The following is a 15,169-nucleotide window of genomic DNA, read 5'->3' as shown; positions in this document are numbered from 1 at the left end:
AGAAAGAGATCAATAGATTTCTACATAATAATGACATCAAAGGATATGGGCTTAGGGCATGAAAATGTTGCTGAGGTAGATGATCAGCCTTGATCTAGTTGAATGGCAGAGCAGGCTTGAGGGACTGAATGGCCTACTCCTCACCTATGGTCCTAACAGAGCCTGCTTAGCCGTTCCCTCAATGTTTTATCTGCTCCTTCATGGTACAGTTTTATCCAAATGAAGAACTTTCAGTCTGGATTTGAAATTCATTTCTATTGCTAGGTGGTTACACTCTGTATACATTAACTCTGGGCTTATTTGTAAACTCCAAAAGATGATTTGATAGTGGCGTTGGATTTGAGAATTGGATTTTCCAGTGGTACAATGTTCTTTATACCTATAAGACTGAGTGTTATGTACACATTGTTGATAGTATCAGAGCAAAATGTTAGAAGTTACTATTAATTTTCAGCACTTTTTAATGGATTAAAAGCAGGAAACTAATTGAAGATAGTGTATATATAGATTATTTTTTTGAAAGAAACTGTGATGCCCCTTTCAGGAGGCGAAGTCAATCCTGTGGAGTATGCTAACCATATACTAAACTTAAATAATTACTTTCACAATAGTTTTCAATAAACAATAGATGAAAAATAAAGTATTGTCAATCTTACCTTGAATGTATCAACACCAATCATAAGAACCATAAGGTTCCTCACAAGACACACTGGTGACAAAAAAGTTAAAACTCAAGGACGGAATTGTAGGAACATATAAACGTAAGAAATAGGAGCAGGAGTAGACCACATGGCCTTCGAGCCTGCTCCACTATTCAGTACCATCACGGCTTATCTTCTGCCTCAACTCCGCTTTCCCATCTGCTCCACATATTTCTTGATTCCCTGAGAGACCAAAAATCTGTCTGCCTCAGCCTTAAATATACTCCTCAATAAAGCAACCACAACCCTCTGGTAGATAGTTCCAAAGATTCACAACCCTTTTGAGTGCGGAAGTTTCTCCTCATGGTCACCATGTTCTGGATACTCCAGACCTGGGAAACAACCTCTGAGTCTACTCTGTCAAGCGCCTTCAGAATCTTGTATATTTCAATGAGATCACCTTTCATTCTATTAAACTCCAGTGTGTACAGGCCCAATTTATTCAGCCTCTCATCATAGGGCAATCCTCTCGTCCCAGGAACCAATCTAGTGAACATTTGCTGCACTGCCTCCAATGCAAATACATCCTTCCTTAAATATGGAGACCAGAACTATGCACAATTATCTAGGTGTCGTCTCACCACAATTGTAGCAAGGCTTCCTTATTCGTGTATTCCAATCTCTTCACAATGAAGGGCAAAATGCCATTTGCCTTCCTAATTGCTTGTTGTACCTGCTTGCTAACTTTCCTTTTTCCTTGTATGAGTACTTCCTAATCTCTCTGAACAACATTTAGAAAATTCATACCTTTTAAAAAATATTCTGTTTTTCTATTCTTACTACAAAAGTGAATAACTTCACTATTACAATCCCTGTCGAGACCTTTTATAAAGATATTCAAATTTCTGGTGACTGACTAGAGGATTACAAGGCAAGATTTCAAGTTGCAAGACTTTTACTCTACTAAACACTATTTCAGTAGGCAGCTTCGGATTAAGGTAAAGAATAAAGAAATAAAGAGTAAAGAATAATCATGGAAGGGGATTTTTGGTCATTTTATAATTTAAATGGGGAAACTTTTCTGTAAGCTGCCTACTGAAATAGTGTATAGTCAACGTTGCATTTAGTTTGTTTAGTACATTAAAAGTCTTACAACTTGAAATCTTGCCTTGTAATCCTTCTAGTTAGTCACCAGAAATTTGAACATCTTTATAAAAGGTCTCGACAGGGATTGTAATAATGAAGTTATTCCCTTGCCATCGTCTACCAGGTGTGAACATCTTGCACCACCTTCCCAGTAAAGCAACCTCCCCCCCACCCCCCACCCCTTAACCTTTAATAACCAAGCCACCAAGCTTATTGTCAGGCAGAATTCAGAACAGGTTACATGAACCCCTTCATGTGTCCATTTTACCCTAAATTAAAGAAACAGTCCCAAAATATAACAATCTTATAAACTTTATATTTGTAACATCACAATTCCCCACATTATTTTATTCCATCTGCCACCTTGATACCCACTCACGTAACTTGTCTGTATCTCTTTGCAGCCTCTTTGTGTCCTGCTCACAGCTTACATTCCCACCTAGCTATGTATCATCTTCAAACTTGTATACATTAGTAATGATTTCAACGAAGATACTGAGAGTAAAGATTGTAAACAGTTCAGGTCCCAGCACTGATCCTTGCAGCTCTTTGTTAGTTGCAGCCTGTCAAGTTGAAATTGCAAATGCCCCACTTATCCCTACTCTTTGCTTTCTGTTCATTACTAATCTTTCAGCCTTTGTAAATTACATTGAGTTAGTGTGCTAATAGAAATCCAAAGTTGTTATCAACTTTAGTGATTATATTTGGGAAATTAAAACTACCACAGTTCCCTTTGGAATGTTCTAAACTCTTGCCTTCCCCAATTTGCTTAAAATGCTTAAGTTAACAGATTATGATGATGGCAGGTCTTTTAGGAAATTTTTCAGGGACTAGTAGAAACCTAGCAATTTGACCAAAATAATTTGCATAGGGTATTTCAGATTTTTTTAAAAATCACAGCACTTTACAAGGGGGAAAACATGGCAGTTTACCAGCTTGACAGATGGGTAGGAAGTGGCATTTCATATTGTGAAATGCCAGGACATTAATGTTGGCACCAAAATGGCAAATACAATTTAATAATACAATTTAACAAGTTTTAAAAGTCTGATGTAAAACAGGTACAATTAATTTGCTTGGATCAGATTTTAAAAACAAAATTGCATTATATGTTGCTAATTGCTGATTTCAGAGCAAAGAGCATCTCTTTGAATAGAAAACTGCTCTTTGAGCAGATTGTGGAGATATGCAGTTCATGGAGTGCTGAATTCAGAGGATTCAACACACTCACACCACACGTACTCTGTAACTGCTCTTTAAACTTTACATCCTCAGGCTCACTGCTTCATACTAATTTTCTTACATAGTCTCTGTTGTACTACATGGTGTCAGAAAAAAGCCTGCATTAGCTCCGTAAGTTCACTTTCTCCTTTAGAAAGATCCCTTTCTTCATGCCCCTGACAATTATACCCCTTCCCCCTGCCATAATTATCATCTTCTCTTTCTCTGGTGAAGTTATTTGTTCGGATAACTCCATATGAATTTTCTATCAGGCCCGACAACATTAATGTAATTCCCAGTTATCATCTTGTTGTCTGTAATACCCAGGATATTCAGTCATTGCCCTAAATGATCCTCAAGTTGACAATGTAAATGTCACAGAGAGAAAGACTGCAATCAATAGGATGCTATCTCCGAGGGTATAATATTATAATGGTATTAGGTAAAACATGATTTATTTACTGCACCTTTATGGAAGGGATTAGTCATATTTTTGAACCAGCTAACGTCTTCAACAGGCTGGCCCTATCACTTGTGGAATGTTTTGTGCAGCTGCTTATAAAATGGTAATAACTAGATTTTAAATTGTCTAGGTCATTTGTTGAATGTGCAATTTTACTAATTTGGAAGCTAGGGCAATTTCTCCGGCTTGAGGTTCAGAAAATAGTTTTTTCGGTAAAGTAACCATCTGAACCATTTGCACACGTACTTTTGCACCACAGTCCTATAGGTATACTCTTCATCAATTGGAATACATGTGGTAATAATTTTATTTCTGTAATCGTGTTCAAATAAAGGCTAATTCTAACATGCTCTTAATTCATTCTTTCCCAGAACTTAAACAGTAGAACTTTGTAACTTGATCCAATATAAAAAACCCAAAACTTTGCAAAACCCAAACTTGGGAAGTAATTAGTCCCAGTAAATATTGCAAAGACAGGTTTGTGAAAATTTCACTTTATATGATTTTTTTAAAAAGGTGTGCAGTTAGACTCCCATCTGAACAAAAATAATTGTTATATCATTTTGCTTTGCAGCACACATATGTAAAATGGACTATACCATTCTCGATATGGATGTAGACACTGAAGGCATATTAAAAATTCCCACACCCTTAACACACATGATTGACTGGATCCGTTCATGGAGATTAGCTTTTTGCTGAGACTCTTAACCGGGCAGGTTTATTCCAAAATATGTTACTCAAGAGTCTAATTTATTATAAGTGCTTTGTGTTGGGGAATTCACTATAGCTATATTTGCTTCTTGTTCTTCAGTTTTGTACTCCATGCTGGGATTTTCTCGGAATGGGGTAAGTCTCAACATCGGAACCATACGTGGGTCCCGAGCCAGCAGAGGTGGGCAGTGGGACCATAGCTGCAATCTTCCTAGTGGCTGCTGTCCAATTAAGGATGGTGGGCTGGCTTTCCATGCTGCCAGCAGAACCAGAGGACGGGCAGCTCTGCAGCCTTGACAGAACCAAAGAGAGGTTGCCGCTGCTGAGGCTACAAGGAGAACTAGAGAGCTCCTCCATTTTGATACACCCTCGCAGGACAGGCAACAGTTCTTTTTCTCTGCTGAACACAGGCAGGCAGTTCCCAACAACTGGAGGGATAACCTCCCCAGTAGCGGCTTTGCCACCAAGTGGGGCGCCGCCTTAGGCCATGGAATACCCAGATGCGATGTCCCCTTTTTGGAAGCCACTGGAAGGCAACCTTAATGCAGCAAGCAGCCTCCCACATGGTAAAAAGGGAAGCTTCTGTGAAAATGGCCCTCAGTTGGGTCTTTAATTGGCTAAACTGGGCTTCTGGTTGGCAGGCAGCCTAGCCACTGCCATTCCCACTGCTGGTAAAATGGCCTGGTGGCACAACTCCCAGGCATTTTACTAGCTCCCTGCCTCCTAATCTGCCACCAAGAGGGCCAAAAAAATCTCACCCATATATCTTATCCTCAACGTATGTAAGTAACCAGGTTTTCAATAATTTTTAATTAAAGGTTTATATTTTAGAATATACAATTTAAAAAAAGAATAGCTTTTTAACTGTGAGAAGGGTCAGTTTTTGGCAGAAATGTTTCTAGTTTACAGCCCTACCATCTCAGAAGAAAATGGGAATAATTGTATGGTGAAACCAGAGAAAAAGTGAGGTCATGTATAACGTGATTTGCACATAAAGAAGATGGTATTTGGAAATAAATGTATTCACATGACTAATTGAAAAGCAGAATACTACAGCTGCTGGAAATTTGAAATAAAAACAGAAAATGCTTGAAATACTCAGCAGATCAGATAGTATCTATGGAGTGAGAAACAGAGTTGACATTTCAGGTTGATGACAGAGGAACATAGGATGAGGAGTAGGCCATTCAGCTTGTCAAGCCTGCTCCACCATTCAATTAGATCATGGCTGATCATCTACCTCAACACCACATTCCTGTGCTATCTCTATATCCTTTGATGTCATTAGTCTCCAGAAATCTATCGATTTCTGATTTTGAACATGCTAAATGATTGAGCTTCCACAGCCCTCTGGGGTAGAGAATTCACCACCTTTTGAGTGGATAAGTTCCTCTTTGTCTCAGACTTGTCTTGCCTATCCCTTATCCTAGATTATGTCAGCTGGTTTTAGACTCATCAGCCAGAGGAAATATCTACATCCACCCTGTCTTGCCCTGTAAAAGTTTTGTAAGTTTCAATGAGGTCACCCCTCAGTCGTCAAAACTCTAGGGAATACAGACCCAGCCTCCCCAATCTCTCCTCATAAGGCAATCCCGTCATCCCAGAGATTAATCTGGTGAACCTCCATTGCATTACCTCTATGGCGTACATCCTTCGTTAGATAAGAGGACCAAAACTGTACACAATACTCCAGGTGAGGTCTCACCAAGGCTCTACACAATTACAGCAAGACATCTTTACTGCTGTGCTCAAATCCCCTTGCAATGAAGACCAACATACCATTTTCCTTCCTAATTGCTTGCAAGCACCTGCTCGCTAACCTTTAGTGAGTCATGAACAAGGACATCCAGGTCCATTTGGACACCCGCACTTCCGAACCTCTCACCATTTAAGAAATATTCTGCCTTTCTGTTTTTTCTTCCAAAGTGAACAACTTCACACTGATTCACATTACGTCCCATCTGCCATGTTCTAGTCCATTCACGTAGCCTGTCCAAGTCCTCGTGAAGCCTCTTCGCAACTTACATTCCCACCAGTTTGTCGTCATCAGCAAATTTGGAAATATTACAATTGGTCTCCACACCCAAATCATTTATATAGATTGTGAACAGCTGTGGCCCTAGCACTGATCCTTGCAGCCCCCCAATAGTAACGGCCTGCCATCCTGAGAATGAACCACTTATTCCTGGCCTTTCATCAGAACTGGGAAAAGTTAGAGATGCAATAGGATTTGAGCAAAGGATCAATAGGACAAGGACAAAGGAAGATCTGTGATAGGGTAGAAGAGAGAGATAGATAACCAAGTAGTTAGTCTTACAGCGCGAAACGGAATAGTGTTGGGGCAAGAAAAACAAAGAATGGAATCTTCGGGTCTGGGGTATAAGGTGGGAGCAGAAATGAGAGTGATTTCTACTCTGGAGCGGGATGGCCGACCCCCTGCAATCTCACGCTGGTCAGCTCATTAGAAATGCTCTGCACAAAGAGCTTGACAGGCAGGAAGTTGACACCCCTGTTGCTTCCTCCTCAGCTGAACCATAGATAGGAGAAGTGCAGGGTTGCCTGGAGCTAGCATCATGTATACCTGAGGTGATCTGTGAACAAATTTCAGTGATCCATCAAGCCAGCATATTCTTTGAAGCTGTCCCTCCAGCCCTGAACATTTCAGCAAATGGGAAGCCCTATACCTAGCATCAGTCTACCCCTGGCCTCTGCCCACCCGACCATGAAGAAGGCCATCCTAGGGGACCACAGATGATTTCTCCTCTTGTTCATACATCCATGTTCAAGGAGACTGCAGCGTTGACTGGGGTAACGAAAGCCGTGTCTGCACACCCTCAAATATTATTGGACTTCACTCCAAGACCCACAAGACAATTTCGAGAAATCCTTGCCTAGCCATCATAGATATACTGCCCATCCCATTATCAGCCATGACCATCTACCTGGGACTCTCAAGTTCTAACTGGCACATTGTTGTCAACACCCTCCCTGGCCCATATCCCTTAAACTGCCACCACCCAATCATTGTTGAGCAACACCCCCCCCGCCCCCCCAACCCCACCCCACCCCCGCCAAAGAGGAAAGAAACAGTGGCTACTCACTCCAACTCCAGCAAGTTGACTATCTCAGCTGCTGCACGCCACTTATATGCCATCGTAAATCTGAAGGCATGTATTGCACGCGCGCCGATAACTTCATTGGAAAAGAAACTTAATTCTGGTAAGCTGGCCTTTCAATGAGCATGCAGAGCGTCCCAATGCTTGCCATTGGGAAGCTTCTCACACCTTCAAACTTCCTTGAACTTAATTGTAAAAGTTTATTCTGCTGTCAGAAAGCTGATTTTTGGTTTCCTGCTCAACTAAGTTCCTTCGCCCGCCTTGCTTTCCGTTCCCAGGAGCAGCACAAGATTCTGCTCAAAAAAAACAAAAGATGTGCCTAGAGCACGTGTGAAAATGAAAATAACAGAAAAACTGAAATATGCAAAGCAAAGGAAATAAAATAGGGGGACAAAGTTTAAGGTCTGAAATTGAACCCAATGAGTCTGGAAGGCATGGAAAGATGAGATGCTGTCTGTCAAGCTTACTTTGAGCTTCACTGGAACAATGCAGCAGGCCAAGGTGCAAGATGTCCATATGAGAGCAGGGTGGAGAATTAAAATGACAGGCTACTGGAAGTTCAGGGTCATGTTTACGGACTGAACGGAGGTATTCTGTTAAGCGGTTGCCCAATCTGCGTTTGGTCTCCCCAGTGTAGAGGAGGCAACATTGTGAGCAGCAAATACAGTAAACTAAATTGAAAGGCGTACACATAAATTGCTGGAAGGAGTGTTTGAGGCTTTGGACTTGAGGAGAGAGGAGATAACAGGGCAGGTGTTACATCTCCTGCACTTGCATGGAAATGTGCTGTGGGATGGGAGTGGACCAAGGTATCACAGATAGAATTTAATAAATTTGGTAATTTGTGGTTCAACGTTAGAAAAAATATGACAATAGATGGTCATAAAAACCTAATTGCATCACTGTTCTTCAGGGAATGTAACCTCCCACCTCTTTTCCCACATCTGTACACATCAATACTTCCCAGATATTTGGTAGGAGAGGTAGAAAAACTTGACCATCATATTTCTGTTCACATAAAAATAATTTAGTGTTTTAATAGTCACTTAATTTAGTTTTAGTACCTACAGAAAATTGTGCTTTTGGATTATACCTTAACATTGTTGTTCACTAAATAATTAGAGAAAGATATTTTGGCTGCAGCCCACAGGACATTTCAGATCTGATGACTAGGGTCTGAATCTGATTGCTAACTTCAAAATTTATTGAAGTCTATCAAGACCATAAGAAAAAAAATTTTGTGTAGCGTTTAACATTTAGTAGCGACTTCAAATTTCTGTGCAATGGCATGGGTGGTGGGGAATGGGAGAGAAGTATAGAATGGGGGTTGCAAAGGCATATGAGGTAGGGATGGAGATTGGACAGCATGGGAAGGATGGATTAGGGGATGGGGATAGGATAACATGAGCAATGGAATGGGGGTTGGGGGTGCCATGGGAAAATGGGATGGGGATGATATGAGAGGGGTGATAGGAATGGGATAGATATGGCATGAGAGGGATTGCATTGGAAGGATGGAATGACAAGGGTTGGGGATTTTAAAAAGTACTGTTGCAATAAAGATACTTATTTCACGGCAAATGTATGCAGATCTCTGCTGGTCTTATGTAAACACTGAAAAATTAAGTCTAGCAATGAAAGTAAGTTCACTATATGTAGTGTTAGAATTTACTGATTTATGCATCTTATTCCACTTTTTAAATTAAAGTTGATAGTTTGTTGAGGCGTTTTACTACTCTCCAAGGTGCTGAAAGTTTTTGCTTCATAATTCTATACTTTCATGTAGACCTTTATAGAAATTTATAGAAATGGATATTTCTTTACTAATATGGTTAATACATTTAAATTATTTTAGGTTATTTCTCCAAAAAATACATCTTTCAACAATGATACCACACAGACTGGCCTCAACTTTCCTACCTTTTCAATGTCATTTCTAGGCACCAGGAACACAAATAATTGCACGACAAGTGACACCTACAATCATCAAGCCAGTTTCTCAGCCACAGACAACAGTCCAAGTGACAACTGCACTGCAGCGACCTCCAACTGTACAGGTAATGTTACGAACTACATTGTCTTACCTAAAAAAAAAATTGAGCAATGAGTTCCATTGGTTTCCAATTAAATTGGACAGCAGTTTTCAAAATTAGACAAGAAATGTCTGCGGGGAGGAGTGTAGTTATAAAGTAAGGACTAAGTTAAAATCACACAGTACATGTAAAATATTTTATTTGCAATGTGTTTGCACAGTCTCAGTCTTAGATTTGATTCCATAGTATCAGTAATAAGTGTGTCATGGAACTTTTAATACAGGAGAAATATTCCAATGTTAATATGCCTTTTACTCCTTTATTATCTCAGTCAAGGATCAATGGTGTCACTGAATCAGTAGGTCATGGTTTTCAACCCAATTTTAGAGACTTGCACACCTAATATAAGTGGACAATTCAGTGCAGTACTGAGGGAGCGCTGTACTGTCAGAAGTGCCAACATTTGGTTGAGGTTCCATCAGCCTTTTTGGGTGGAAGTAAAAGATCAATGGTACTATTTGAAGAACAGGAAAGTTCTTCAAGTCTAACAATATTTTTCTATCATCCAAAATCACGAAAACTGGTGTTTTGATAATTAATTTCATTACTGTTTGTGGGAGTTTGCTGTGTGCAAACTGACTGCCACCTTTCCCTACATTAGAACAGTGACTACAGTTTAAAAGTGCTTCATTAGCTTTGAAACACTTTGTGACATCCTAAGGCCATGAATGGCATTACATAAAGGCAATTCTTTTATTTATCTTCCAGTCTCAGATCGTAATAAGTGGGGCAACATCTGCAGCTTCAATAGGGACAGCTACGACGGTCCAACCAGGAACACCTCAGAGAACTGTACAGACATTGGCAGCAGCTGCTGGGGGTCCTACATCACAAATACTGCAACCCACTGCATCAGCGGTAAGAATCAGTTGTTGATGCATGGCATGTAATCTGTATAGATGTGACTTAATAGCAAAACTCAGTGAAAAGAGCTTTTAAAGCCACAATTTGTGAGGACAGAATCATTTTCAGCTTTGACCTATGAGAAATAAAATTCACATAGAAGCCTTTTATATGTTCAAAACTCAATAAAACATACTTCGACTTTAGAGAGAATGAAACATTTTCACTTGTATGCTACTGTCTGAAAAGTAAATTCACATCTATGAAAAATCAGATTAAAAATAACTTCCTCTCCATTGTAATACAGCAGAACAAAAATATCAATTATAGCACATGCTACCATTGTCATGATCATAACATATTGCTAGATTTTAGATAATGTAATGGTTTAATCATATATTTAATAAAGTTTCCCAAATTAAATGCGGACAATATCTTAAACCATAGATCATTTTCACAAAACTGCATTTCCAAAAAAATGAAAGGCTACAAAATAATTTTAATTAAATCTTTGCAAACTGTTCTCTCAGCTTCAATGTAGTTGATGCTCTTTTCCAAAATCTAGGAGGGCACTTGAAATAAAGAACCTGAATAAACCTGTATCTCCATTCACAACACACCAATGTAGAGATGTTGAGCTTCCACAAGCCTCAGACTTTATTTAGAGAGCTACACCTCACTCTATATCTGTCTTTGTTTGTGCTCCTCTCCTTGGCTTAACTTTCATTTTAAATTATTTCATGTTTATCACTTGCTATCCCAGTACTCAGCCTGATAATAAAGAAATATCAACTCCATTAAAGCGAATAGATTTACAGTATAACAAAATCCCTCAATTTTGTCCTCTGTTATGACTAATAAAGATCATTTTAGTCTTATTTTTTCACATTTGAGAGCACAAAGCTTTTGAGCCTTTTTTTAATGTAGAAATTTTATCAGTATTTATCTCTGAAGCAGGTGTACCGTTTTTTAATATGAGGTTTACTTTGGTGTAGTGCAATATTATAAGAATCTATAATCAATATTTTGAGTACATTCAGCTCATTCCAAAGTTTGTATTCATCATGAATAAGTTATCAACAGCTGCCCAAAATCCCTACGTTTGCCGACTGGTTCGGAGGGATCCTAGACATACAAGAGCTTCATTTCTGTAATAATCACTGATTTCCTTTAGGTAGCAAACAAAGTATTTTCGAAGTTAGGACAGAGAGAATTGGCAGAAAGGCAACAGTTCATATGTCTGTTGATATGTTGGCTAAGTTCATTCAGCGTATATAATATTGGATACCTGTTTCTGAAATTCAATCAGTGGTGAACTAATGAGACAAAATTTGTCGCATTGATTTAAAAAAATATAAAAGCCTCATGTTCTTCAGATGTTATTAACAGTTTGAGTTATGGGTGGTAACTGTGATTTGGAAGAAGTGTTGCTATTTACTCCTTGTAATTAAAAAAAACTGTTCTTTATTTACCAGTTTAAATACTTTGCTTTAATAACTCCACCAGTTACTTGCATAGTTGATGCTGGACAAATTGAACAGTAATTTACAAGTTACGTTATGTATCTGTAAGATCCATTGCTTCCGTGGTAGAGTTACATGAATAAGAATACCCTTTCACGATTAATGTAGGTCAGTATGTCAGCCAAGTCCATTCAACACAGGAAACCCAAAACTGATTAATGGTTGATGAACTAAAGACATACAGCCATCTGCTGGCAGGCACTCAAATTGCATGTGAGGAAAAAGATCCAACAGCAACTACACATACAAGCTGCAGTTAGAAATACATTCCACCTGGAATAAGTAGTTGTGAATTCTAATGTTAGTAGTTGGATGAGTAATGTTGTCATGCGTGCATATACAAGCAAAAACTACAGAGCACAATTTGGCCTCCATTAATACCAAAATGAATAATGGGAGTATAAAGAAATTCTGTTACAGAGAGCAGTGGAAGCCTTCTCTAATGTTCTTATTCTGATGATTCTGATAAGCCACCCAAATGTTTATGATTTAGAAAAGCCGTAACCACTGATGGATTATTCACTGCAACAGCAGTTACCTTTAGAACCTGTCATTACGTTGTATTTGCTTTGGAATAGGTGGTTTTTTTGGTACAGCCCAGTACTTTTTTTGCATTCAGTATCCACAGTGAGGCATGAACCACATTATTTTGAGAGTGTACAAGCTGGATTTTCTTCACTAGGGCTTTCATATGTTTCTTAGCCATAATCTAAAGAGGGGGCAGGGAACAAAGTTGAAAGCAAAAAATGCTCAATTTTCAAAAAAATTGAGTTAGTTTTTGACCTTGAATTTAAAAATATCTATTTTATTACTTCTCATTTTTGTTATTCTGCTTAATTTACTGACATGATGTGGCTTTATTGTGGTTAATGGATGGATTGTTATTAAAAGCAAGTGATCAAATAATCCCAATTATATTTAAATTAACAAGATAATTACAAGTTAATCTGGTACCACAATTTAACTTCAGGTTGCTGAAAAGAATCTGATACCCTGTATTTTATTAAAGGATTACACTCTCTCGCTACCTAGAGATCATTCAGCACTGTCCAATACCTGAAGATTAGTCAATGCTGTTAAACAGACCCTAACTCAGCAAATCCAGCAGTACTGCAATTCCATGGCTGTGCAAACGGATGTGTGATTTATTTTCTTACTCATCCCCTTTTTGCAATTTTCTGCATAAATAATTCTGACAATCAAAATGGGGCCACCTGAGAAAGCACGAAAATAAAATTCTGACTGAAAACCTTTCACCAAGTTATTTGGAAGAAAACTGTAATAGGCAAGTAGAATGGTGGAAGTCTTATTTAAAGTTTCAGGCCTGTGCAAGTAAACTTATAAATAAGAAGGAACGCATTAAGTTTAATAACATTCGCAGTTGTTTGGAGGATAAAAATCATCCAGCTTCCCACTCCAGTGATTTCAGCACATTCCTCCTCCCTGCCTCAGATTCTTCTCTTTATGCTTTAGTTAACTCAAAACTCTACTATTTCATTGATTTCCTGGCACCTCACAGTCCATCCTCCATAGGTTTGAATTCATCCAAAGCTCCAAACTCCTTATTCTATTTTCTAACCCACACCAGCTGCCATTCTCTCATCACCTTAGTGCTCGCTGACCCTCGTTGTCTAATGGTCCACCAAAATCATAAATTTAAAAGTCTCATCCTTGTGTTTAAATCCTTCCATGGTCCTTCCCCATTTTACCTCAGTAATCTCCTCCATTCCTACAACTCTCCAAGAATCCAGCTTTATTCCAACACTTGCTTCTTACCAAGCTGTCACTTATTTCACCCCACCATTGGCAGCTGTGCTTTCAGCTGTCTAGGCTTGAAGCTCTGGATTTCTGTGCCTAAATCTCTTTTCCTTTCCACCTTTTAAGACCCTTCTTAAAATCTACCTCTTTCACCAAGCTTTTAGTCACCCCCAATGTCGTCTTCTTTGGCTTGGTGCCAGTTCTTGTTTGATTACACCTTTGTGACGTTCCTTGGGATGTTTTTCTACATTACAGATACTATATAAATGAAAATTGGTGTTTATTATTGCTCATGAAGAATAGTCAGTTGGACAAGGCTGCTAAAAAGGTGCCAACAGCTGGAACTGTAGCTGCATGAATCACTCTTCTAAAAAGGAAACAAAAACTTATTTGCACAGTTACTTCATTTATCGAGTAAATGAGAGAACTTTTGGTTTTGAAGCAAAATTCAAGATGTGTGAAAATTACTTTAGAACAGAAGTTTCCCTTCTACCCCAGCAATGATTTATAGCAAGACATTAATTCTTGCATGTGCAAAATAAACTTTGAATAGGGAAAGCTTTTAACTATATGATCCTGTACTTTCTCCCTGTTAAATGCTTATAATGTTCCACAGGAAACAATGGAAAATGTGAAGAAATGCAAGAACTTCCTATCTACGCTGATCAAACTAGCTTCGAGTGGTAAACAGTCAACTGAAACGGCTGCCAATGTCAAAGAACTGGTGCAAAATCTATTGGTGAGAAATGTAGTACAAACGTTTCTCCATTCATTTACCTTAATCAAAAAACAACCTCAACTAAACTGTTTTTGTTCCGAAATTGGGGGGAGCAAGTAACAAGATGAAACAATGCAATAAGTCTTTACGTAGAGATTTGTTAGAAAAGATAGAGTAATTTAAAGTAGGGAATAATTGAAGCAGAGACTGCAGCATCTTTTAAGGCAAGAGTTAATAAACATATTTTAAATAGAAGGTGATACAGAACGATGAGGAAAGAGCAGAGCATTGGAATTAATTTTGAATTGTTCTAGCAAAGAACGGCACAAACACTGTAGGACAATTGGTTTTCTGTTCTGTAAACTTTTGTATTTCTGTATGTTATAGAGGATATAGTTCTCCAATCTTGAAAGGTGTTATACGAAGCAGTGTATCATATAAGCCATAGGTGTACCAAACTTTTGATTAAATATTCAGTTGAGACATTGAATCACTGGTTTCACCAAAAATTTAAAAGCATCCCCATTCTTTAAAAACAATGTTGGAGCCCTAATTCTCAGCACTGTGTAAGAAAGTTGACCCTAAAGTGCACAAAATCGAATCCGCCTGAGAATTTTTCCATCAGAGAACACTATGTAGTTCAAATGAAACATGTCAAACAGTGTTTAAAAGCAGTATTTTTCAGACTTGAAATTTGTGTATTTCACTTTATGGTAATTCTCTAATCTTAAAGAAGTATAAGTTTGTCAGCAAACTTCCTTTAAAGGCTTTCAATTAACCAAAATTTTAAAAGTCCTACTTGCAGAGTACAACAGTGTATGGCAAAAGCTGTTTTACAGAAGATTGATATATTATTTTTGGCACAAGTACAGATGCTGCAGGTATAGGTAGAAAGCTATAGCAGCAATAGAGGAGTCACATGTATGGTATTGT

The 15,169-nt window shown here is 38.5% G+C and overlaps 1 protein-coding gene across 1 annotated transcript in view; it reads left to right on the top strand.

Annotated features, from left to right (window-relative positions):
* The window catches only part of LOC121287324 (transcription initiation factor TFIID subunit 4-like), a 76,911-nt gene that overhangs the window by 39,221 nt on the left and 22,521 nt on the right, over nt 1-15,169 (top strand). The window contains exons 3-5 of the mRNA XM_041205104.1: nt 9,242-9,358; nt 10,103-10,252; nt 14,135-14,257. Of these exons, the coding sequence (XP_041061038.1) occupies nt 9,242-9,358; nt 10,103-10,252; nt 14,135-14,257 (390 nt within the window). The remainder of the gene's footprint in view (nt 1-9,241; nt 9,359-10,102; nt 10,253-14,134; nt 14,258-15,169) is intronic.

Source organism: Carcharodon carcharias, chromosome 14, assembly GCF_017639515.1.
Source record: "Carcharodon carcharias isolate sCarCar2 chromosome 14, sCarCar2.pri, whole genome shotgun sequence".
In the NCBI taxonomy this organism is placed as follows: domain Eukaryota; kingdom Metazoa; phylum Chordata; class Chondrichthyes; order Lamniformes; family Lamnidae; genus Carcharodon; species Carcharodon carcharias.
This window is presented reverse-complemented; position numbering and strand designations above follow the sequence as displayed.